The 26,343-nt window shown below is 44.9% G+C and overlaps 1 protein-coding gene across 2 annotated transcripts in view; it reads right to left on the reverse strand.

Moving 5' to 3' along the window:
• The window catches only part of LOC101155738 (protein jagged-2), a 40,606-nt gene extending 18,661 nt beyond the window's left edge, over positions 1-21,945 (reverse strand). For both annotated transcript variants that reach the window (XM_023952890.1, XM_023952889.1), the window contains exons 1-4: positions 21,507-21,945; positions 20,968-21,282; positions 6,880-6,934; positions 813-1,070 (exon numbers count right to left, since the gene is read on the reverse strand). In XM_023952890.1, coding sequence (XP_023808658.1) covers positions 813-1,070; positions 6,880-6,934; positions 20,968-21,282; positions 21,507-21,575 — 697 coding nt within the window. In that variant the 5' untranslated portion in view covers positions 21,576-21,945. The remainder of the gene's footprint in view (positions 1-812; positions 1,071-6,879; positions 6,935-20,967; positions 21,283-21,506) is intronic.
• Between the last annotated feature and the right edge of the window lie 4,398 nt (positions 21,946-26,343).

Raw genomic sequence — 26,343 nt, forward strand, 5'->3', positions numbered from 1 at the left:
TGGTTCGTCATCTTTCTAACGAGCACACAAGATGTGAGAATTCACGGCGCCCTGAACAGCAACGAAGGAAGGACATCTTTATGGGCAGCTAGTACAACCCTACGCCCTCTATAAAAACCAGCCCCGCCCCTCCTTTTTTTTCACCCTTCAGCGGAGGTCAGCTGGAAGATTTATGCCCCCCCCCCTCTATGCTCACTTAATACCACCAACAAGATCAACTCCAAAGCTGCAGCTTTTTGACTGAAGGACAAACGCCAATGCAGACGAAAGGAACACCATTCTATCATTGACCGCCAAAATAAAGGTCGAAAGATTTTCCTTTTTATGGGGAAGGTGAGGTGATGACAGCAGCCCTGGTTCAAGGTTCCTCTGGAGGTTGAACTGCTTGAAATCTGACAGATGGAGGATCTTTTTAGGCAGTATTTTGGTCATTTTAGGAAAAATTAAAAGCACTACTTTTGTTGGAAAGCTCACAAAGCCATGGTCAGGTTTATCTGGAGGAATCAAACGCCTTTAGATCCAATAAATTTGGGAGAACTGATAAAACGATGATTTTGGGATCCCGGGTCCATCAAACCTCTAACCTCAGCAAACCTTAGAGCAGAATTTAATCATCTCAAACTTGAGCTCAAACGTAGAAAGCATGGGGCGGAAGCCCTAAAAACAAGACTAAAACTCTAGATACCAACGGCCTTTTCTAACCTTTGCTTGTCCAAACAAAAAAGACTTTCACGGAGGGGACCCTCTAGTGGTTGGTGAATTGGTGGGAAAGTTTTCGTGGGAAAGCTTTAGCAGGGGGAAGCACGGCTCACCTGTCATGCAGTCTGGACCCATCCATCCATCCAGACACACCTGGGCCCCCGACGGCTCACACCGATAGTGGCCAAAGTAGTCGTCCCGAGGAACACACAGCTTATTGCATTTGTTTCCGTAGTAGTTCTCGTCGCAGCGCACCCGGATGCGGTACTTGAGGCGAGCTACTGGCCCATCGTGCATGATGGTCTGCCAGTGGTCACCCGGGTTGATCATCCCCGTGTGAATGACGCGCTCGATCAGAAGCTCCTCCCCATCTGCAACAAACACAGGAAAGTCAAGGTAAAAGGGTCAAGTCCCAACGTTTTTACCGATTACCATTACCACTTCTTAGCAAAACATCCGGAAAATGAATGAGTCAGACCTTATCCGATAAAACCAAGTTGCTTTTTTTGAACTCCTCAAAGTTTTATAGCATCTGTGATGGTGTCCTTTTAGTTCATCCAGTCAAACTCTCGTGTTCGTTTCATGATGAACTATGAATAGAAAGTACCACTGCCCCTACCAATTGGGTACCCCATCCTACAAATAGGCTTGCACCACCAGAGTTCAGTCCTAAATCTTCCAAAACATGCAATTTAGCCATTAGCTTCATGTTAGCATCTCTACAAAACCATCACCAACTGGGGATGGAGAGCACCGTAACAAGGACGCTAGCGATGTTTTGACGGTTCTAGTGACGTTTCTAAATAGATCTTCACATTACAGAGAGAAGGTGCTTCTTCTTAGGCGTCACAGAGTTTGGATATTAAACATTTAAGACAGATGGGAAAAATACCGTCTGGTTAGACTTTTGTTTTCTTAAATTTCTCTTCATCCTTTGAACCAACAGATGCTTCGAGCTTGTTGGAAAGGTTCTGATGGTTACAATATGAATCATGTAACCTTTAGAAACACAAAAGGCGATATCTGAATATAAACCTTTTGCGTTGTGAGGTAAAATTTTACGAGAATACAACCGCTCCAAGGACGCCGTGGACCTCGACCAGTCAGTCTGTCTGGGGCTTAAGAAACTGCTAAACAGTTCAAAAAGTTATTTCTAATAAAAGAAAGAACCAGCCTCTTGAAGCGAGAAATGAACTCAATGAGATCGGCGTGGCGAAAGCTGACGGGAGGAAGTGTGTGACAGTTGTAAACTTTTATAGCCCGGCTGAGGAAAATGGATTCAATAATTCAGGTGCGTTTCCTTTAACGTTTCTCTAGATGAAGACGACAACTCTAACTTTGAGACCCTAAAACACTTTGGAATCCACATCGAGACCATTTTGAATCCTAACAACTGATTTCTGCCATGCTAACAATTTAAACCTCAATCAGTGAGAGGAGCCAAAAAGTCTGAAACCAAATATCTCCCCAAATGTCTTCAGACGGAGGGTAAAAATAGAACTGAAATGCATCAGGAGGGGGGTGATGTGTGGTCGCTGGAATCACCAAATCCCTTATTGTCTGACGATTGAGCCAGTTTCTCTGTGTCCAGATCTGTACAGAAAACCGGAAACCAGTCAGAACTCATAAATGGGACCTAAAGAGGGTCAACAAGCAAACTCAGTTGAGTGTCGTCCCATGAAGCTTTTTGAACCCGATGCACCAATGACATTCTGCTGCAGGAACACACACAAACACACACTTTCCTCTGCTGGGGACCAACACAATGTCAGGCAGAATTAGGCAACAACAACAGAAATAACCCTCAGTTGCCAGATAGAGAACAATGGGCTGCGGGCCCATACCAAGTCTGTAAACACCGAAGCTCGGCGGCCAGTCCACTCCACTTCCTGCTCGATAAACACAAAGAAAACAGCCAGCTGCCTTTCCTGAGGACACGAGAAGGGAGGGAGGAGCGGTCCGCAGTAGGATGTGATGCTGGAGGAGAGGAATCTCGCCGCTGACGTCCAAACAGGGTCTGGCGGTTACCTTTACGATGTAGCGCTCTGACCGGAAATGCTCGCATTTGCTCCTTTTAGTCTTTATCAAAGTTGCTTTAGCATCAGGTGCTAGCTTTACACGAATCCAAGGATAAACCAACTGTCTTTACATCAAACATCATCGCAGACCAACACTCTGGTATTTTTCCCATTTTTCTCCAGATGGAATGTCATGAGCCAACGCGTTTTATTTAGGCATTTTAACAGAAAATGCAGAGAATATAGAAAGACACAGGCTACATTTATAAAGTTTACTTGGTGCTTTGTTGGTGAAGCCTAACATTTTTCCACCAATAGAATTGTGGAAATGTTTTCTTAACAACCACAAATTTCAGATTTTAACATTTTGCTTCATAACCAGCTAGTTGTTGGGTCTTTTTCATATTCCAGATGACAAGCAGAGAGAATTTTATTCCAATTTACCAACAAAACGGTCAAAGTTTTTCTTTCCTAAATGTTCTATGTGATCTGTTTTCATTGGGTTGCCTTTTCTTTGGTCCATGTATGGACGTGACTCAAAGGCAAGTCTTTAGTTTTCTCTTCTGAATCCTTTTTCCCCCCCATACTTGCATATTGTTATAGTTGGTATTCTATGAAGTTTTTCGTAAATTTCAAACATTAACTGTAGAACTGTAGCCGCTAAAGTTTGAAGCTCAAATTAGTTTGTGCGATTTTAACCTGATTGCTCCAGTTCTGGCTCAAGTAACAATGATTTGACCTATTTATACAGAATTTCTTTTTACAAAAACGTCAGATATACAATAGATTTAGAATAGAATAGATTTTTCATTTCCGTTTAAATTTGGTGTTAATGAAAAGCCTTCTCACCCTAGCGTCCCTAACATACCCCCAGTCTCCGTGTTAGATGAGGTGTTCGAGTTGTCGCTTAATTCAAAAAGATTAATTTCCTAAATCAAAGACTGCAAATCACTTCATGACAGCGCAGCTCTTCTGAAAATAAGAGGTAGCTGGGAGGAAGAGCTTGGGCGAATTTTGGATGATAATGTGTAGAACAGGTCCTTACAGAGAGTTCACCACAGTCCCTCTGTTGCCGAGTTAAATATAATACAGTTTAAAATTATACATACATAGGGCTCACTTCTCTAAAGTAAGACTGGCAAAAATTTATCCTCATCTGAGTGCAAATTGTGACAGATGTCAAAATAGTCCAGCCAATCTAACCCACATGTTCTGGTCATGCTTTGCTCTGGTGAATTATTGATCTACAATTTTTAAAACTTTATCAGATGCACTTCATATCACTCTCCAGCCTAGTGCAGAAGCAGCCATATTTGGGGTTTCACACCAAAACCCAGATACATTAAGAAAAAGACACAAAGACATTCTTGCTTTTGCTACTCTAATAGCAAAGCGCCGTATATTACTGCACTGGAAATCTAAAGACCCACCCAGGGTGTCCCAGTGGCAGACGGATCTTATGCAACTACTACAACTTGAAAAAACAAAATATTCAGTTCGAGGGAGAAATTTTTCTTGGTCTGGGGTTCGGATTTAGATCACTTTGGCAAACTCAGAATTCTACCTGAGCCCTCCTCACATTCTACCACCACATTTTTTTAATATTTATTCATTTATTTATAGGGGAGACGGGAAAGTGGGGTTTGAAAAAAAAAATAAGAAAAAACTGGCCAAGTTGTTTTACAAATATGAAAGTATTTATTTGTTTCATTGTCTTTTATGTATGTAACAATTCTCTTTTCGTTTGCAATTAAAACAAATTTAAAAAGAAAAAAAGCGTTGATCAAGCCTCACTTTGGGTTTTCTGAATTTGAGGTTAACCAGGAAGTACCGAACGCTGCAGTTCCATAAGAAACCACTAGAGGCTGGTGGCCGAACGCAGTTTCCCACTTAAAGGCCCATCTTCCAATCTAAAATCAGCCAGCTGTCAAACACTTGATGACAATTATCTGCGTTTGTGTGTGGGTATGTTGGGGAGGGGGGGGTATTTTTAGAACTGTGGCTGTGTCTGGATTCCGAACCTACTCCTGAACTACTAAAAGTCTACATAAAGCGCGATTATCTAGCACGTGGATTTTAAAAGCAATGCGGACAATCATGGTCACCCCCCCCCCCCATGGTGGATATGATGTCATGTTAAAATATAATTGATATGAGCATTTTGCCACGATCATTTATGAATCCACTGTCTTTTGAAGATAACAATGGTAATGGTTTATTAAAAAATAAATTAAATTATATTTTTTTGGCAAAAATTTCAATTGTTCAGACGCAATGCATTGTGGTCTATATTCTCCAACAGAGTGAGCATCGATGCACACTGGTTTTTCGCAGAGACTTCTGGGAAAGTTCTAAGGCACTGGATTTTGGAATTGTAGATTCAGACAACACTACAAAATGGTGAACGCACCATAATGCACTACGGTATATAGTGAGTAGTGAAGGAATTCGGACACAACCTGTGCTTTTAATTGCAGACAGCAAAACTTGCTAAACTTTTCTCCTGTTAAATCGTCCATATTTGGCCTGATGTGGGCAGAATAAAGTCCAGTAAACCAAACATTTAATTAGTAACCATTTAGTCTTTATGCCCTGTTCCTTAATATGAATCAACACCAAGCCTCTGCTCATCAGATTCATGCTTTGAGGAAAAAAAAAAAAATCAAAAAAATCCATGAGGCGTCACTGAACCAGCAACCTCGTTCCCATGAAGGAACGTCATGTTTTCTTCAATGAGAAAATGGGCGGGGCTTCCTTTTTTTTTTCTATTTGTGTTACTTCCATCATCCACACCTCTTTCCATAACCAATTAAAAGATAAGTTTGTTATGCAACCGATTGAAAATAAAGCGTTTTTTATTTTAAACGTCTTATTTATCTCTCCATCTTTATTCCGCCTCCTTCACTCGTTTGTCCTCGTCACTGCCTTTTCTCACAGTTACATTTTAGCTAGTGGAACCGCGTGAAGACGCTCCCGGGATCTTCCACAGACGTTGAAAGGAGGCGTTTGTGCGCCTGGGCTTTAGCCTCGCTGAACTCATGTCCTGAAGGCCAGAGTCAGCTGATTTCTGGGCCTGAACACCAGACACAGCTCACTTTTAAAGAGCTAGGAATCGAATAAAGCCTGCCGGAGCTCTGGAAGCAAACAAACAAGCAGCACTTTCTTCTTGGCACATCAGCGGCATGAGTCTTTTGGGACGCGACAAAACGGTGTTCAAGCGGAGAAGACAAACAGCCATTTATCTTCTCTACAGCAGCTTAGCTGGAAGGAAGTCAACCAAAATGTTTGAAGCAACATTCAGGCTTCAGCCCATCAGAGCTAATTACTGCAAAAGCCTAGAGTTAATGAAACAAGACCAAGAGCCAATCAAGGAGCGGCGAGGTCAAAATCTGTTCCCCATTGTTCCCGTTTCAGTGTGGAAGTCCGTTTGAAGTTATGGACAAAACAGGATGTGATGACCTGACGTAAACATGGCGCTGCAGTGAACAGGCTGCAGACTCAAAGTCCCACCATCTTGGGAGATGAAAGCCCCACGCAGACCTGCAGATCTGATGAGCGGCCTTCCTCCCAGACGAGGCTACTGCTCCGACGGGAAAAAGGGGGCCGTTCCAGAGCCCGCCCAGCGGACGCGGCCAGGAGAAAACAGGATACAGCTGCCACGCAGCGACCGGCGCAGCAGACGGGGCCGAGGCGAAGCCGCAGAGCGAAGGCTGTCTGCGTTATGGCGCAGCAACCGAGCCCACCAGGTGACCAGGAATCCGTGGCATTTCCGCCCAAATATTTCCAAGTGGTCCAAATAGACCGAAAGAATCCCAGCAGCAGCCTCCATCATCAATTTTCAAATGGTTGGTACTTCCGTTAGTAAAAAGGGACGCCATCCAAACGTTAAACTTGGACCTGGTTTGAGTTTCAACGTGTGTTCTAAGCCGCTTTTTCTATGTAGAGCCCAAAAAATGTACTTTTCATTTTCATAGACTCTTCATTGGAAGTGGTGCCTCAACTAAACTAAAATCTGGTGATTGGAGCCACAAATGAAATCAAAAACAAGAAGAAACTAGACCAGATGAAATACAGAAGAGAAAAAACTGAAACCTTTCGTGCAAAAGTCAAATCTTTGATCATAATATTGGAGGTGAAATAACTTTGGTAAAGTCCCACTTACTGCTGCGTGTGTCGTTGTCCCAGTCCCAGGCCTCCACTATCAACGTGAAGGTTCGCTGTGAAAAGAGGACAGAAGAATTGTCAAAACAAAATTCTGCTTTTATTTTCTTTCTACAAGCATCCGCTTTTATCTTCAGCTAAATAAGCAAAGGTTTTGGTCAGGAATGGTCATTTATGCTGAAATATTCTCTTCTGGTGTTTGTTTCTGTCAGTTCTGGTTTCTTCATTTAAACCAAACGTTTGAACCAGAACTACGAAGCACGCTCAAAGCAGTCACATGATGCATGGTAAATGCTAAAAGTGGGGCCATTAGCATTGGATGATACCAGGACGTTTATTGGTAGAACACTGCCAACCAACCTTTCATTTACAAAACCGTTCACTAAGAAATTCACCCCGTTACACTTAGAAATGCAAATGTACTTTAGATGTGTGATATATAATTTTCTGTATATATGTGAGAAAAATGCAAGAACATGTTTAAAACCCTGTTTTTTATTGGAGTGGGTCTTTAAAGAGTCCAGTGATCAGAGGCTGTCAGCATGGCACCTTTACCAAAAAGAATGGAAAAGCCTCAACACCAAACCACACTTTAAAACATACATTCCTTCGTCATGTTTATGTAGGAGAGCAGCCATGAGAAGACGTCAGTACGGACACCTGAAGTTTTGTTTGTCATGGATGTCCACATTTTGGTTACGGTTCCTTTGGACCAACAATGTCAGCTACCTAGAATAAAGACTGCATGACATGAGGGGGGGATTTACATTAAAAAAAAATATCGCAACAGTGATCAATATTGCGATGACAATATGACTCGCGAAACTTGAAGTAATAGCAAAACACAAATGACAAATACATAATTTCCCGTTTTTTTTTCTAGTAAGTTGACCCTCGTCTACATATGCACATCCAACATAAAAATGGGTCCATCCGATTGGTCGAAAGCAGAAAGGGCTCCATTTGTTAACACGTACCATAAGATTGTTTTAGCATGAGTGTAAACATTTAAAGTACCGACTAATCGCAGCTTATGCAGTCTTTTGCAATACGCCTATTGTACAGGCTGATATTGCAATGACCATAAATATGCGATTTATTGTGCAGGCCTACCAAGAATGTAAAGAAAAAACAGCTGTTCTAGTAAAGTATAAACACGCAAACACTCGTTTACCCTAACATTTCCAATATTTAATATTGAAATGAATGAGTCTATATAATTCTTCATTAGTGCCCTGGATTCCTACACATGGACTGTTTATATCAAACCTGATGATTAGATTTAAAAATGAAAAAGTAAAAACCTAAATGCACCTGGAATGAATGAAACCAGCATCAAAGGAGTGATTTCATTGGGGTGCTGCTGGGCGCTCTGCTAGGCAACCATCTGACCTAAATAGCTCTCATTACATCACATCTAGTGGCGGTTGCAGCAGCCATGTCGCTGCGACCTGGAAGGTCACGTAGATGGCCGGGGTCGTGGTGAGGTGGAAGAGAAAGCAAAGATTTGAGGTTTTGATGACTCCGGAGAAGACAGACAGAGGAAGACGTTTGTCCGTCTGCGTTGTTGATCTGGGCGGACAGCAAGCTGGTGGGCCGGTCGCTGCTGGGCTGTGGGATTAAGCAGGCTTGTCTGGCTGCGGGTGTTGGCGGGAGGATTGGGGAGGGGAGTGTTATTGTGGAGGGCCGAGGGTGACGGGAGGAAAAAGGAGGGAAAACGACGGGATGGGGACAGGCGGAGGAGCATCTCCACCGATTTCAGATGCGGAGGCGGCCCGGTTGGAGAGGCCGTCCACGGTCATGGTGGGAGGATTCGTCTAAATGTAAAGGGTGGAGGTCAAACCCTGAAGTGTTGTCAGGAAAAACACGCCGGTGAGGTTTTCATGCTGCGACTGGGCGCTCCTGCGGAGCATTTAAAAACGCAGACGCGCAACAGATGCAGCAGCCTCAGAGATGGATTATACAACATCGACGTGCATCATCCCACGACACATAGCCCGGCTTCTGACCTCTACGCCCATCCCCCTTCACAAAAGGGAGGGCGGGCTGCCCCAGTCTGAGCATGTGGGTGAGTGTGCACGTATGCCGATGCATTCAAGACGGCTTATGCGCAGCAAAGGATGTGTTCAGGGCCTTCAGCGCAAGACAGGAAATGCAGGTGGATGTATTCCTACCTTCATTTATTTTAGGGGTGGGGGTGGCATTAAACCTGAAACTGGTTGAATATTTTCCTAAGAATCGGGGATGAGCGCACCCACAGGTCAGTCTGGTTTCCCACAGACCATTTGAGTCAGTGATTAGCTGGATTAAGTGACAGCTGCCCAAATGGTTGGAGCGAGATAGATGGATGGGCAGGGAGGGATAAAGGGCCAAGTGGGGGGAGGAGGGCTCCCAAACAAAGAGCCTTGTCCCAATACCGTAACTCAGCCCCATTCCAATTAAAACCATTGTCCGCCAAGAGACGGTCCGCACAAGGACAATCAACGCTAGCATGCAAACCCCCCGAGCTTTGGACCAATGACGACTACATGCTGCTCTTCATCTTACAGCCAACTGTGCAAGAACTTCAGGTGTAGATGCATACGCCACAGAATCTGCCTTAGATTAAAAGGTCTAAAATCTTGTTTTTCCCATTTCTAGTTTTTAGAAGCACAACTGTGGCCATTTAGCCAAAAAAAAGAAAAACAACCCTCCGATACGCCATGGTCCTGGATACTGGAGATGTCTGGGCAGTGCCCCAGGTGTAGGTTTCCCACGCCACACCAAAGGGTGGGATAGACGAGTTAAAGGTGCTCCTCCAGATCTTAGTAGGGAGCAGGCAGAGGTGGCGGTGGGAGGTGGAAATGGGGGGCAGGTTGGGGTCACCAAGCATGGGATCTCCACGCTTCTGGTTGAAAAGCGGGGTCAGCCCCTCTGCCTGTGGGGCGATGCGCATGTTTGCATTTGAAGAATACTAAGAATGTGAGATCCGGGCCTGACGTCTAATCCCAGGCCTGATCCCAGTCTGCCGACCATTCAGCGCCCCCAGAGGGGTCCACACCTCCATGCCGTAGAAGCTAGCTTTGATTGACTTATCGGCCTCCAGGGAAAGGCCCGGGATTTCAAATGTTGATTGAGCTTTGACGGTCTTCGTACTAGCCGTTTTTGATACCACCAGGCATTCAATTAGGATGACTACCTTCTCCATAAACAGCCTGTGACTTGGCCTTATTTCAGATTCCCATGTCCCGGAGCGTTGACCTAATGGTCCACCTATATGTTCTCAGCCCCTCCGTCAGGAGTGTCATTGACGTGCCCCTGATTTATTGCCTTCTGATGGGACGTGAGGTCAACGCAATTCATCCTATGGCCAGTAATCGCCACATGTAATCTTTATTAATCTGTGATGTCAATCCCAGCATTTGGTTTCCCTCTGCCAGCACCAACAAATAGAATGATTGAGGAGGAAAAAGCAGCACGAGGGGGACGTTTTAAAGAACAAAAGAAGAAAAAGGAAACCACAGAAATCACTGTTCCTGACCTCCAGACTCTAATAAAACGAACATCAGATGGTTCTACTTCAAACAGAGTCAAAGTCAAAACCTGCAGAACATATGAGCAGATGACCCCAGATGTTTCCAAAGGTGAGGCTTCTGCTTTACTGCTTTTGGGTAGCAGATCGTCATGGCAACCCCACACAAGATGTAGAACAGAACTTTTTTTGGCCAAGCAGTAGAAGTGAAATATTCATCTGTACCTGTCAATCTTTTCAAGGATCAAAGACTTGCAGCTACAAAAAAAAAAAAATAAACTCATACATTTCTGGCAGGACGACCAGGCGGTCTAACATCTGTAGAGGACACGGCTCTGCAGTAGTAAAAGCTCCTGCAGGTGAAGCCTTCCCTGGATCGGATCGGCAGGCTAGAGAGGAGGCGAGCTGGGAGCTCTTCCCGCCAGAACCTGGTGCCAAGAGACATAACAGCAAAGGCGAGGCATTTGGCCGGGTGGCACATGCCGGCTGTGCACGCACACACACGGCCCATTAGGCATGCTGCTGCTATGCCAACAGGGTCATTACCCATGCACTGCCAATGCAACAAACCCCTCCCCTCGCCGGGCTAATTAACCAGCAGGATCCGAGGCCGCGCAACACGTAGAACAGTAACACACTGCATGCTTGTTCACACGCACAATGGGTCCGGTTTCAAAACCATGGATACCAAAAAACAAACACAGATAGGACAGTAGACCAAGACGAAGAGGATTGCTCTGGTTCCTCACCAAAGACAAACCTAACGTCTACAGGTCATGTCAAAGTTTAACCAACGAGGTTGCTCCTGGATATTTGTCAGTTACTTCCCGCAGCATTCATTCACTTCAGTCCAGGAGCTGCTATGGCAATGGACACGCTTTAGAGCCATTAACAGTCTAATGACTGAACCGCGGCAACCAGGTTCCTAACTGGACTGCAGCACCGCCTCCAGCGGGGAGCCATTAGCATTTCAAACAGGTTCAATAGCACAGTGACAATTTAACTGTCCGTGTAATGACACGCTTTAACCGCCCTGACGAGGGGCTTCTGGCACCTGCGCGCCAACGATGGAGATGCAGACGCACGCTTCAGCGACGAGCCACAACGGAAACGCACACGGGCAGAAGAACATCTATAGTTGACCTCATGGCTGAGGGGGGAGCAGAACTTGGACTGCATTTGGACCAGTGACTGTATACGAGAACTAGACTGAGTGACTCCTCCCCCCTGGCGTACCAAACAGGAAGTACCCGCTGGTTCCAGGAAGCCAAAATCCAATAGACTTCTATAGAGAAATTAACAGCTATAACTCAGTCATTCTATGGGTCAGAATAATTCTTTTTGCTGTCATCATGTTCCTCTTCATTCTAATTTAATTCCAACGGATGCATTTCCTTTGCGTCAGAATCAGCTGATTGAACACACTTCACTACTGTAAAGCGTTGTTTATCAGTGCTAAACTGCTTTTCTCTGCTCAGAATTACATTAATTGCGTAAACGGTTGAAGAGTTAGAGTAGCTCAAAGAACACAGAGGGGTTTAAGTTTTTTCCTTCCCTATTTTTCAGTCTGATGGTACAAAACTCACCAGAATGTGAAGGTTGGAAACAAAAACCAGAAAAGAACCAGAGGTTCTGAGGAGCAGCAGTGGCTGTGAAAGCTGTTCTGTGGAACCAGCGGAACAAGGCTTTAATAATGCATCAACCGTGCACAATGCAGGAGAATTCACGTTTAGCCTCTAACAAACCAGACCCCACAGGGAGAATGGGTCCAACAACCCAACAACGGGTATCCGAGTCAGAGGAAAGCCAGTCTTTGCGAGAGCAAACGTCAACACGTGAATGATTCCTGAACATTTGGAGAGTCGCTCAAATAAACGGTCAGTAATGAACTGTAACATTTCTGTGGATCACGAATACCAAATGGAGCTTTGACCGTTAGGTCTCATCAGAATGAACTGAAAAGAAGAGCTTTCTATCATAATTTTCTGCCTTTTTAAAAAAAAATTTTGGGCTTTGTGGAACCTTGCTTCAACCGTGGTTCTGAATTAGCACCTTATGCCGCATTTACACCAGCAATGTGCGTTCAATGAAAAGTCTGTGAGAACACGCGAGTTTTGGGCTTCCGTGTTCAAAACTGAGTTCATGTGTTGCTATGGACGTTTTTAAGCTTCATGTACAAAACGCACAGCCATTGAACGCACTTTAAAAAGGTAATCCAGCTCAAACTTTGACCAATCAGGGACTCCGATTTGGTAATGACGTACGGGTAGGAACCTTTTCAAAATACAAACACACCAACAGTTTTTCAAATTGATCATAGGGTAAATTTAAATAATAGTTTGTGTCCGGCTGGAATTCTATGACACAAAGTTTTTCTATTTATAAGAATATAGAGCTGTGGAAGTAAAAGCCTGGATTCACCAGATTTGGACTACTTCATCCAAATGAGAGTCCATAATCTAGAATCGGGTAGCGACACTCCAGTGTCAACACGGTGTGCTAAAAGCGCGACACGCCCGGTGTGTCTGTAGTAGCAGTGGGTTCAGGTCAGTACAAGTTTAGCAACTTCAAACTTCACAGCCAACAGATGAAGGGATGGTTTTACTTTGAAGACTGGAAATAGTATTTTCAGAAACCATAACTGGATTAATGCAGAACGGTCTGATCACAATAACCTTTTACTGATAATTCAGTGAAACAGAGAGTCAGGTTCTTTTGATTCCAGAAGACGAACTCAATAACCAGATAAAGATAAATGTCTTCATAGAAAAGAATCAGTTCACTATTATAAAATGGAAAAAATAAATTCATACTGTGATCAAAGATTGATGTAAATGTGGAAAGCTGAACGCAATATGTGTAGGAGAGACAACGTGGGGATTGATTGACAAGGTCTACAGCCAATCAAGACGCAGAACACACTACACTCTAAAAAATATGGGAAAAAATCTGCAAAACCACAAAAGATAAACCACCATACGATGAAAATGATTTAAATTATTTTTACTTGGGGGGGGGGGGGTTCAAAACTGATTTACTTCAAGTGTTTTTATAAGTTATTTCCGCTCTTATATGCACTAATATATTTTATGATTTGGAAAAATGATGATTATGATTAGAAAAGAAAACAAAGAAATGTAAAGAAAAATAATAATTAATATTTAATGGTACTGAACTTGAAAAAAGACCAATACTCCCCCCCCCCCCCACCCCCAACAGCTTTATGGTGTTTGTCCACATCAGTCCTATGGGGGAAGAACGCTCTCCAAATACGAGGATCCACATACTAGATTGTTTTTAGGTGAAGCACCACCGCCTCATGCCTCCACCCGCCTGACTCCACCTGCAGAACAAAGCTCACGCCTGCCCTGCAGGAGTCTACATGGCAGGAACCATGAAACCAGTTTATCTGTGAGCTGCTACCCACGGCACTATCTGGTATTGGCCCCCAGGCTTCAATCTGAACGAGATAAATGCCGGGATTTCCATGCATTGTGGCGGCAGGATGCATCCCCTACATACTGTTCCTGCTTAGGGAAATCAACTAGTCGTGTGTAAACGGGGGAGCAGCAATCCAGCAAGAAACCGCCGTCCTTCAGTCCCATCCAGGATGTTTGAAGCATCTCCACTCGGACTGGAATCAGACGAGCAATAAACTGAATTTCAGAGCAGCTGCTGATGGGAGAAGTGGCACTTCCTCCTGCTATCTAGGTAAGGAGGGCAGCACAAGAGGGACGGCTGGGCTTTTTGGCTCCAAATTTAGAAGAAGTGTCGCTGCAACAGCCCAAATCAGGAAAACAAGGTCAAAAAATTTGAGACGCTCCGCCGCCTCGTGTGCACTTCCAAACCGCTGCGCCGACGAGGCGGAGGAGAAGACGGGGCCTGGAACTAAGTTGTTGTTTCCCGCAGGCCGTAGCTTCTGTGAAATCACAGAGTGAACACAACAAGGCGTTCTCAGAGGAAATCCCTGCTGCCGCGTCCCCAGCATCAACACGAATGGCTGCGGTGCGCTCAGATGGCGGGGACGGCTCAGGCTGCGCAGGGGGGGCGGCCGGGATCACAGTCTGAGCCGCGCAACCCCTCTGCTGATGAGCAACACACACAGGATAAGAAACCAGCAGCTTTTCAATGGCTTTTCCTCACATCTCTATGGATTTAGACAAATGCAGAACCTGCAGCCACTCTCCAAAGCAAGCAGCAGCACCCAGACAGATGACAAGTTTGGAAGACACGCTTTGGAGTGTCCATCACTCTCCAACACATCGCAGCTCCCAGTTTATCAGCTCGTATCACAGGCAGAGTGTGCATCGCAGCAAAAGTGCAGGGCTAAAAATAATTGTAATTAAAGCTGCAAGCAGAGCTGGTTACCCACTCTGAGCAGCCCATGCAGGGAAACTCCGTTTCTGTTCGCATGAAGAAAAATAAAAAAAGGTTTTTTAGTTTTACCAGTTGAACAAGCCATTTCTGTAAAGTAAAACTTGGATTTGAAACTGTGGTTTTTATAAATAAGATCTCGCCATAGCAACCATAACATTTTTTTCATGTCTCAGTCGGATGAACATACGTGGCAATTTTCGCGTCTCTATGATGAAGTCGGTTTTTAGGTTGTTCATGGCAACCGGATGTTTATGCTTCAATCGCCTTCACTCTTAGCTTGATATTAAACATGTTTAGGACGGCATGTGGCTTCCTGTTCCACTTTAACTCTCTAACACAAAGGCTTTAGAAAATTACAAATTAAAAAAAAAAAAGTAAGTGCAATTTAGGTGATACTAGCGATATCTCAGGGGTAAAAAGGGTTAAAGGAAGGTTTTTCTTTGCAAAAAGAAAAAAATAAATAAAAACAAACATTTTCTGTTCTCTGTTAATAGGATTGAATAGTAAGCATTTATCCAAACAGGAGGGAGTTGCAAGGGTTTCTGGGATACCCACATTCTGGCTGACGCATGAAAATCAGACTGACGCAACATCGTCCACCACCAGAAAACCCACCAAACGTATGCACAAAAAAGGGACCAATGGCTCCCTGCTTGACACTCAGCATTAAGGGGCTGGATTGGGGGCTTAAACCACCAAAAGGTTGCAGATGGCGGCTGTGTCTGCAACTCCCCGACTTATTTCACACAACTAGGCGTGTAATGGGACTTCAAACTCAAAGTGTTCCATTTTAGTCTGAGGACATATCCGATTAGTACAGTTTATGGTCTGTAGTCGCCTGCAGACTCCAGGTTTGTAGACGGGAGTTTGTTTCCGCCATAATTTACCTGCTGAACTCGGAGAAAATCTCCATCTGTGTGTTCAGGCTGGTTGCATAATCAATGGGGAGCTGAAGCACAGGTGCCTTTCCACACGGCAGCACTGGGACCTGAAGAGGAGCGATGGGGTGGGGGTGGGGTGGGGGGCGCTCAAAGAGAGGGAGGATAATTGTTTACGAAAGGGCTGTGAGGACGTTTCCTAGCAACAGCTCCTCCAAGCTCCGTATCAGGTGTGGCTCGCCATGGCAGCCTGCTTGGCTCTTGAGTGTGTGCATCCACAACAAACGGCGGTCCCAGATGGGGCGACCTCATCAACTACTGAAAACTTCTGCCCCGTCAAAGCGGCTCTCCTACACGTTCTAACGTTCTGCTCAATGTGAGGAACAGCATGAGGACCAGCAGCCCTCCTGCTCCTGGATGGAGTTCCTCCTCACGGGCCAACCACAAGCGTCCTGTTACCAGAAGAGGGAAAATGGAGGCTGATCCGTTTTCCGATTTCAGGGACGATACGGTTACAGGCCCACCCAACACCGCACCGGCCCTGAGAAATTCCAATCAACGCTTTTATTACAATCCAACGGAGTGAGCTTCAGAAACTCATTAAAACCACAGCGGTCGGACGCTGATCCACGGCCATGTTTGCCGTCTTTTCTAAGAAGCCGTTTCAGGAAAGAACTCACGGTCTGACCAAAATTCTGCTGGAGAACGTCTCCATCGTCTGCAACTGCCTGAATAAATAATCGTGACAATTCAGTAACACAAAACTGGATCACTGCGATACAAAATACAAATAAGACACGGCTAAAAAAAAATATATATATATCAAAAATTCTAAGAGAAATTGGTTGTGAAATAAGGCTAAAAAAAAACAAACCTCTGGTGCGGAAACTATTTCACTTCCTTCCCCACCATCACTTTCATCCAATTCTGTAGTTTTGTTGGTTCGCCCCCTAGTGTTCGGTTTTAGTCATTGCATTTAATTTTAGAAAAATATAAAATGTATCTAAAACTAGAACTGATTTTAGGCTTTTTCAAGTTTAACCCCTTAAAACCAGAGCTAGTGAAATGCTTACACAATCAGTGAATTCTGAGTCCAAAAAAAAGCAGCTTTGTGCCGTTATATGCCGGAATAAAACAGCTTTTCTCCACATCAGGCCTGCACAATATACCGCAAATTTATCGTTATCGAGATATCAAGCTGTGCAATATGCATATCGCAAAAGTCAGCAAAATTGCAATAAATGGTTGCCTTAAATGTGCTAAAACAATCTTATGGCAGCTTGAAGCATTTAACAAATCAAATACATCCATTTATGCATTTGACCAATGGGATGGAGCCTTTCACGTTGTTGACCAATCAGATGAGCCCTTTTATGCTAGATGTTTGAATCCTACCGCGACGAGGGTCATTTGGAGTACAAATTTTAAACTGTTGCAATGAAATGGGAATGATGTTTTTGGTCGTTTTGCTATTTGTTTATGTAACACAAATTAGATTGTTATCGCAATATTGATCACTCATATCGCAAGTTTTCCTCATATCGTGCAGCCCTACTCCACATCAACTGATTCACCTTGATATCGAAAACATAATTGCAAAGAACGTGTGTTATTTAGCACCTACATAAGTTAAAATAATTCAATTATTATCCGCACAATTCTTTTGCTAGCGTCAATGCTTTGTTAATTTTTTTACCCATGATCCTCTCCTGTTTACACACAACGGCGCTCTCTGCTGGCAGTACTGGGTCATTCGAGCCAATAAATCGAAATGTGTCCCATTTGCGTTCTTATTTCATTTGTCGTAAAATGTCAACACACAAGAACAACAACGGCGTAAAAACAGAAAGGCATTGTGGGAATGATGACATCATCACTCTTCATTTCTGCATCTAGACGCCACACAAAACTGACCATCCCAAAAAAAGAATATGCCAACGAACCTCGTTTGGCGTCAAAACGCACCAAATATCTGACCCGCTGCTTCAACTAAACCAGTTCAGACGAGAAAAAGCCACAATTCTTGTGGAAAATCGGAATTTCTCTGCAACAGAAACTTTATTACTGTGAGGGGACAAAAAACTAAAACTACAAAACACTCAAACCAACGGACAAAAACGATTTCTGTCCAATCAGCTCCGACTGACGATGCTTCTGCCATTTACTGTCAGAGAGCAGCCGCAGACCGGGCTTCAACCCGGCAGTGTGAACACTGGAACCCTCCTCTGACAGAACCAGAGAGCATGCGGGGAGATTTCCAGAGAATGAATCACTGAAGTAGTAAAAAGAAAAAAGAAAAAGACACCCACGAACGTTTGCAAAGACCCTTCAGACAGAACCAGCTCCTCAGAATCACTGCCAATTGGAACTGAAATGTTTGAACCGGTTTTACATTAACATGAACACTGGAGACAAGAAAACAATAAAAAAAACAATAGATTTGATAGAAACATTTCAGAGAACAGTCATTTTGTTTCTCCAGCATCAATTGGGACTGAAAGTCTCAAACACACCGAGCATTTGTCAAGTGTTCACTGGACGGTCGCTACCCCATACTAGCGCATGTGGTGGAAGAGGCCAAACGTTGAAGGGCTACAGAACCTGCTTCAGATTTTTCCTTTCACAGCTCTATTCCAACACATAAAAGCCTTGATGTCATAGAATTCCAGCCGGATACAAACCACACATATTCATTTCTTCTCCATGATCAACTTCCAATGGTTCAACGGTTGGCATTTCAGTGAACCACAAAGGACGCTACCCAAACGTCACCACCAAATCCGAGTCCCTAATTGATCAAAGTTCACTGGTTTCAGTTTCAATGCACGTCCAATAGCCCGGCATTTTGGTTGCAAAGCCCCAAACCAGACATAACGATGCATGAACACGAGAGTTTTGAAGGCAGATAGAGGTGCGTTCACACAGACTTCAGTGGAAGCGGTAACTTGATCATGCGTTGCCAATAGCGGTGTGAACGTAGCTTCAGAGAGGTTCTGGGTCTAAACCAGCGTGACGCTCATGGGTTCATTTTTTGATTCAATACAATGTTTAAGGTCCAAATTAAAGTCCATTTGTTGACGAAAACGAAACGCCTAAGAACACGTTTGAATAATGTTAAAAGTTTAGATTGAAACTGACAGAAAAGATGTTTGACTGAAAAATGACTAGACATTGTTAAAACCAGCGTCACATTTTTCCAAAAACAAAAATCTGATCACCTGCTAAGGCAGGTATTAAACTATTCAGACATTTATCCAATTAGAATTAATCAGACTGAATAGAAACTGCTTTACTTTGTGGTTTTTGTTTCATTTTCTCGTTATAGATTTGGTTTGAAGTCACGTTTACGGCTGGAGTAGTTTGGATTTGACTCGGTTCGGGTCTTTGGCCCGGCTGAGGGGGTCAGACCGGTGGAAAGGGGGTTTGTTTGTGAGCTCGTACAGGAAGCAGCAGCATCATCTCTGCTGCTGAAGGGTTTCCCTCGGCCCGCCAATGCCCAGCTGTCCAGATGACAGCCAGCAGCACACTGCATCTTTGTCTGCCCATCGAGGACAGCAGCGCCGCCGCCAACGACCCCAGCAGCCGCGCCAGAACATCTGGCATCTCGCTAAACAGCTGCACAGTTAGCAGAATCACATCACACCAGAACCCCCCCTCATCACCTCCACCTACAGGTGTGTCAGGGAAGCCAACCAAAACGCCTCCAGGTTTAGGAATTTTCTGCAAAGCCTCTGGATTCTCACGTCATCATTTCCACTTCATTTCTAAAAGCTCAGTCCTTTATTCTGATCCACTAGATCAGATTTGTACATTTACTCCACTTTGGCTGCATTTACACTGCTGTCTTTTAATCTGGATTTGAGTCATTTCACTGCTTTGGAGGGGAAAACTCACCTGAATGTTAAGGCAGAACAAACAAAGTAAATATCCACATAACCACAGGGATAGTTTGTCTCAAAGACTGCAGTGTGAAACCAAACCGAACCAACCAGTTCACTGAAAATTGGGTCACGAAGGGACCCTGAAGAACTGGGCCAGACACTAGCCGAGGGTTCTGTTCTCTTCTGTTCGTCAGACTGGACCCAAACAGACCAGATCTGAGCAGCGGTGAAGCCGATGTAACCCGAGGACAAGCGTCTGATGCCAGGTTCACCCTGGGCATGTGTGGTGCATTCAAGAGCGCACTGACCGTTGGGTTTTGTGCCCGTCACTACCTGAAACTAGCGCATGTCCTCACAGCTGGAAGAGGCTTGGTGGGAAACGTCAAAGCGGTGCGAATGTTGTGAATCTTGCTCCAGGCCTTTTCTTTCACAGCTCTAGTCCCATTCATAAATTCTGTCACAGCTCTAGTCCCATTCATAAATTCTGTCACACCAATGTTTGGCAGCGTAGAACTTTCACATTTTCACACATAGCCCAAAAATGGACTTAAAAACGAGCATAGGAGCGCATGAACGCCTGAGTTCTGGACGCGGAAGCCTGAAACGCTCACACAGGTGTGTTTGCAGAAACAGTTCATTGAAGGCGGTCGCTACAACACGCTTTTCCGAGCGGGGCCTGAACGCAGCATCAGGAGGGTTCAGCACGAGATTCTGATTAGAAGAACTTTTGGTTGTTTTACTGACGTGACTAAAGCATCAGATGGAAACAGAGACGTTCTGGTTCTGCTGTTGAATTACGTGAGGAGAGCATCATTCATTAAAAGTCTGATAAAGGGTTACAGAAGCCGTCACTCAACCTGCCTGTGAGCCCGCCTGCTTGTTTGTTTGTTTGTTTGTTTGTTCTTAGAGGGGTGGTGTTGGGGTTAGTACCAAACTGCACCATCCTCACCTGGACTAAGCTTCAGTCTCAGGAAAACGGATCCAGAAAGTTCTCCTCAGACTCGATTCCAGCAGATTTTCTGCTGCACTTCTAGAAAAATCCCCACAGGAGTGTCAGAAGTCAGGCAGCGATGAACGGATGGATTTTAGGAGAACATGTTCTAGAACTAACGGATTGAGATCATCCAAACCATACGTGGCTTTTGATTCCTTCAGAAAACCCCCACACGTTGATAAGACAATTGAACTCATCACTCCTGACCCGACAGATGTTTCTTCAGAACTGGAAGCGTGTTCAGATGTTCTGGCAGCAGCCCCACGTCCAGGTAGGGCCCCCACAGAAGGAGGGAGGGCCCCCAGGCGCCTCTCACTCAGCTCAGAAATAATGTCACTCATTCATCATTTTAATGGAGAGCTGAAGCTTCCAGCGCTCTCACACACCTGAGTGTGTCTGCTCACACCTGCTCTGCTCTGCTGTGTGTGTGTGGGGGGGGGGGACTCACCGGCCAGGCGAACTGGAAGGGAATCAGGATCTGGCCCGCCTCGTCGCCTCTCGGACTCCTGGAGCTCCGAAAAGAAAAGATATTTCCACCGAGCACTGGGGTAGATCCGGTCCCGAAGGTGCAGGGCCCGCTGGGGGCCGCCTCCACCTGGTACTCCTTCAGGCACACTCTGAAGTAGGTGTCGCACTCGTCGCGCGTGCAGCGCAGGTCCTGGGGGCCCCGGGGCCCGTCGCAGCACTCCCCGTCCGCCAGCTCGCCGTTGACGTTCTCCACGGACTCGAGCTGCAGCTCGAAGGAGCCGGTGGACTCGGACACCTGCGGACACGTCACAGCGATCAGGAGGGGGGAGGCGCGCGTGGGGGTCCGCGCGCAACTTCCAAATACTAGTAGTTGACAGTTTTGCGGGGCCAATTAAGGGTCTCCCGATTGCGGTGCTCCCCCCGCACAGAAAGGCCGTGCGCATCAATTATCGATCGCTGCCCACGCCCACCAACTTTCACGGCTTCGGCGTCTGCGCAGAAGGAGCGAGGGGTTCTTACCTGCGTCCATGAAGAGAGGAGCGGACACACTATGAGGAGGAGAGTCCGAATCCCGCTGCGATTCCACATGCCTCCGATTAATTAGAGTGACATGGGGGGGAGAGGGAGGGGAAGGGAGGGAGGGAAGGGAGGGGGGACCGATAAGAAGAGCCGAACAGCCGCGGGACCGGCCAACGAACCCCCCCGTCACCCTGACATGCGAGGAGGCAGACGGGAGGAAAGCAAATTAAAATTCAAAAATAAAATAAAATAAAAAAAACACAGAAGCTGCGACCCCGCGCGAGGATGTTCACGTGCGCGTCCGGATTTCAGCGAGGCATTCCAGGCGCGCGTGATGCAGCGAGCGAGCGAGCGGGCGGGCGTGCGGGGTTGCGGCGCAGTGGTCCACGCGCGGGAGCGTCCCTCCGTCAAATCTCTCCACACAGTAACTGAGGCGTTCAGGAGCCTCAGCCTGAAGAGAGGACGTCCGCGTGATTGACAGCTCCCGCAGCCACTCACGAGCCCGCCTGCGGGCAGACTGCGAGCCAACCGCCATCGAGGAGGCGGACAACAGTGGAACACCCCCCACCCCACCCCAGCCGTCCTCCTCCGCCTCTCCTCTCCACCCTCCTGCTCCAAAATAATCAGAAAAAACTTCAACCTTTTCTTTGCATCCGATCATGTGTTCCCTTGATTCCACTTTAAATGACAGAAAATGACATCTTTAGTCCAATCCCACCCTGACCCCCCCCCCCCCCCCCCTTGTCCTGGAAACTGATTTGTTTCTCCTCCACATTACTCAAAGCTTCATCTTATCAGAGATTTCACTTTATATGATCGTGGATAGTTTTGAAATCAAACCTATTTGGTTTGGATTTGACCAAATTAGCCAAAAGTAAAGATTATATCAGGTGAAGCTGCTCTAAAGGGGTTGATTTGCTGCAGGTTGAAGCGCCCTCTACTGTCCTAAAGCAGCAATGAACATGACATATAGAAGCTTTCCTTCTCAGGTTTCCAGTCCCAGTCCTGGTGATCCAATGCTCTGCTTGTATTTTAGCTCTTCTTGTCTAACCTCACCTGCGTCAGGTGTGCTTCAGTAGTAGACAGACACTGACCCTCCAGAAGGAGACTGGAAGTTCCCCCGGCCTTTTTTAGGGTGTTCTCTTTACAGTCGGACCAATTCAGCACTACAGACCATGAACCCAAAAAACGGCGTGTCAAAAAAAACAACAACAAAAAAATAGTCAAAGTCAAAGTTTTGATTCCCTTTTGAGACCACCGTCCCCGTCATAAAAGCAAGCAAAGTCCACAGACTGTAAAAAACGAAACTAGACAGATTATTTAAATGTTTCCCTTCCGTGAAGGTCATTGGTCCATAGCAACCATACTCATTTCTTCATGTCTAGAACTTCTAAATGTGTGTATCCATTTTTTACGTCTCTAAGTCAAAGTAAATTGTAGAATCTCCTTAGCAACCAGTGTTTGTGCTTGATATGTCCACATTTTAAATGCAGGTCAAGGATTTAAATGTGTTTTACTTGGCATAGGCTTTGTTTGGAAGTGGTTTCATGTGAATTATACTGAATATGTTTAAGTCACAAAGGTCTGTTTTTCACCACCCTTATTTTATTTTTGTGTTAAAAGCTGCAGGTTCTGAGCATCTTGTTGTCTCTTTGTGCATCATTTTTACAAACTGACTGTAATTTCAAGCCCACGTGCTTTAAGAAAAGTGTTTTTCAGACTTGATTAATCTTTGATCACTTGACTGGAGAAATGGAAGATAACCTGTCATCTTGATTATTTACCGGGAAGGACATATGTAAAGCGTAAAATCAAAGAAAACTGAAGCTTAGGAGTAAAACTATTGAGGGTGACTTAAGGTTCACGCCACTTATGAAAAGGCCAAGTGTTTATATTTATCATCTAGCTGCATGCTCATAAACAACTGACCAATCAGTCTGTCCCAGTAGCTACATCCTTCCACCCATCAGTTGTATTATCCATCTATTTATCCATCAGTTGTACCACCCATCCATCCATCCACCTACCCACCATCCATCCATGTATCCACCCATTTGTAATACCATCCACCCACCCATCCATCCATCCATTCCATCCATTTAGCCATCATTTATCAATTGAATGTGTACCATTTGAAACATTCATCATCCATTCCTCAAACAATTCATCCATCTATCTATCCATCCAACTATCCATGCATGTATGCATCCATCCATCCAACCATCCATCCACCCAGTCATCCATCATTCATCAATTGGACAATCCTTTTGGTCAGGTACAAGAAGCATTTTTATCTCTGCTTCTTCATAATGATCTGCAGACCATTCTAGTGAGAATTGGTTTTAGGAGGCCATGAGAACAACAGTATCAACAAACACCAAGGACAGGATTCCCCAAAACTAAGCCCTTCTTGGCTGTACAGAAATGTTTGTCCATAAAATCCAACTCACTGCTGGCGTTCCAAACTGGGCTTCTGCTCTGTTTTTATAGTGATCAAATGGCCTCCAGAACCAAAGGACCAGGTCTCTCATGCTGCCGGACCAACCCTTGTAGACGTCCCTGTAGACATGGAAGCATGTGAGCCTACAAATTCACAAAACACATGTAAACTGGATACGCAGACTCCCAAGATCTTCTGAGCATCCATGGAAGAGTAAAGCTGGTCTTGTGTACCACATTTACAACACAACCTCTTTTTCCTGAATCTGGTGTTCGGCAGGCAACCAGACAGTTTTCCAGGACATCTGTGGTGTTTCCCTTTTTGGAAAACCAACAATTCCAACATTCCTATTTCACTTCAATTCAACAAAACAATCTTCACTGTGGAATCCAAAAGACTCAGAAGTTTGACCTCATGTTTGCACATAAAGTCATAAACATAAACATAAGTCATAAACATAAACATAAACACCAGCTTCATCCCAACCTGCTGTGACAAGAAAAGTTTCAGCAGTTCCTCTTCTTGTCCGTTTCCGCCGCCCCCCATGTCTTGCTCTCATCAGGCAACTGCCAGCCCATCAGATAGGCCATGAAAGAGGTTACAGATACCCTGAGCGACTGCAGGCGCTCCGAATGGAACGTTTCTCACACTGTCACAAGAGCATAAGTGCCCCAAGTCGGGTCACACTTTGTGAAGAGCCCCAGGTGGTGAAGGGGCAATGTGTAGGTGTAACTCTGCAGGGATTTAAGACTTTCTGCTTTTCAAGATCTAATTAAGAGACAAGAACTAATTTCATACTTCACTACTTTTTTCACCTTTGTTAACATTTGGCCAGATCATTTTGAGTTTAAGCTAAATTCCTTTATTTCTTTACCATTTTCAGCATTCAGACTTTTTATTTTCATCAACTAATGTACTAAAGTACTAATGTACTTAGTATGCTATTTAGGATTAAGAGGATGAAGAGTGGAAAGGCACTTGGTCCTGATGATATACCTGTGGAGGTATGGAAGTATCTAGGAGGATGCCAGTGGAGTTTTTGACTGGGTTATTTAATAGGATCTTAGGTGGGGAGAAGAATCCTGAGGAGAATTGTGATGGTGCCCATTTTTAAGAATGGAGAAAGGAGATGTGCAGAGTTGTGGCAACTACAGGGGAATAAAGCTGATGAGCCATACAATGAAGTCATGGGAAAGAGTAACTGAAGCTAGACTAAGAGCAGAAGTGAACATTTGTGAGCAGTAGTGTGGTTTATGCCAAGAAAGAGCACAACTAATGCAATATTTGCTTTGAGGATGATGATAGAGAAGTACAGAAATGGTCAGAGAGGGGCCACACAGTCTTTGTAGATCTGGAGAAAGATTATGAGAGAAAAGAAATCTGGTATTGTATGAGGAAGTCTGGAGTGACAGAGAAGTATTTTAGAGCAGTGCAGTACATGTATGAGGACAGTGGTGAGGTGTGCTGTAGGAGTAGCAGAGGAGTTCAAGGTGGAGGTGGAATTGCATTAGGAATCAGCCCTGAGCCCTTTCCTGTGATGGAAAAGCTGACAGCTGAGGTTAGACAGGAATCACAATGGACTATGATGTTTGCAGACGACACTGTGATTTGTAGTGAGAGCAGGGAACTGGTGCAGGTGAAGCTAGAGATGTGGAGGTTTACCCTGGAGATGAGAGAAATTAAGGTTAGCCTCAGGAAGACAGAGTACATGTGTGTGAATGAGAGGAACCCAAGTGGAAGAGTGAGGTTACAGGGAGATAAAGATGGAGGAGGATATGAAGTATCTTTGGTCAACACTCCAGAGTAATGGAGAGTGTGGAAAGAAGTGAAGAAGTGAGTGCAGGCAGGTTGGAATGGGTGGAGAAAAGTGTCAAGTGTGATGAAGAGTTTCAGCTGAAATTATAGGTGAAACAACTGTGTTGAGAGCAGCCATGTTGTTCAGCCTAGAGACAGTAGCACTGAGGAAAAGACAGGAAGCAGAGATGGAGGTAGCGGAGAGGAAGATGCTGAGGTTCTCTTTGGAAGAGACCAGGATGGATCAGGAATGAGGACATCAGAGGATTCAGAGGTTTTGGAGATAAAGTCAGACTGAGATAGCTCAGACACGTCCAGAGGAGAGACGGTGAATATATTGGTAGAAGGATGCTGAGTCCAGAGGTCGAGAGGCAGACCAGAGGAGGTTTCTGGATTTAGTGAAGGAGGACATGAAGGTAGCTGCTGTTAGAGGAGAGGATGAAGAAGACAGGGTTAGATGGAGGAAGCTGATTCGCTGTGGTGACCCCTGAAGAGAGAAACTAAGGTATTCCTGTCCTACTTTTGACTTTTTTAATGCTGACTCCTGGACTTTTAAATCTTGTCTTATAATATACATTAAAGCTTTGTAAAAATTTGAAATTA

The sequence above is a fragment of the Oryzias latipes genome, chromosome 24 (genome assembly GCF_002234675.1).
Source record: "Oryzias latipes chromosome 24, ASM223467v1".
NCBI lineage: Eukaryota > Metazoa > Chordata > Actinopteri > Beloniformes > Adrianichthyidae > Oryzias > Oryzias latipes.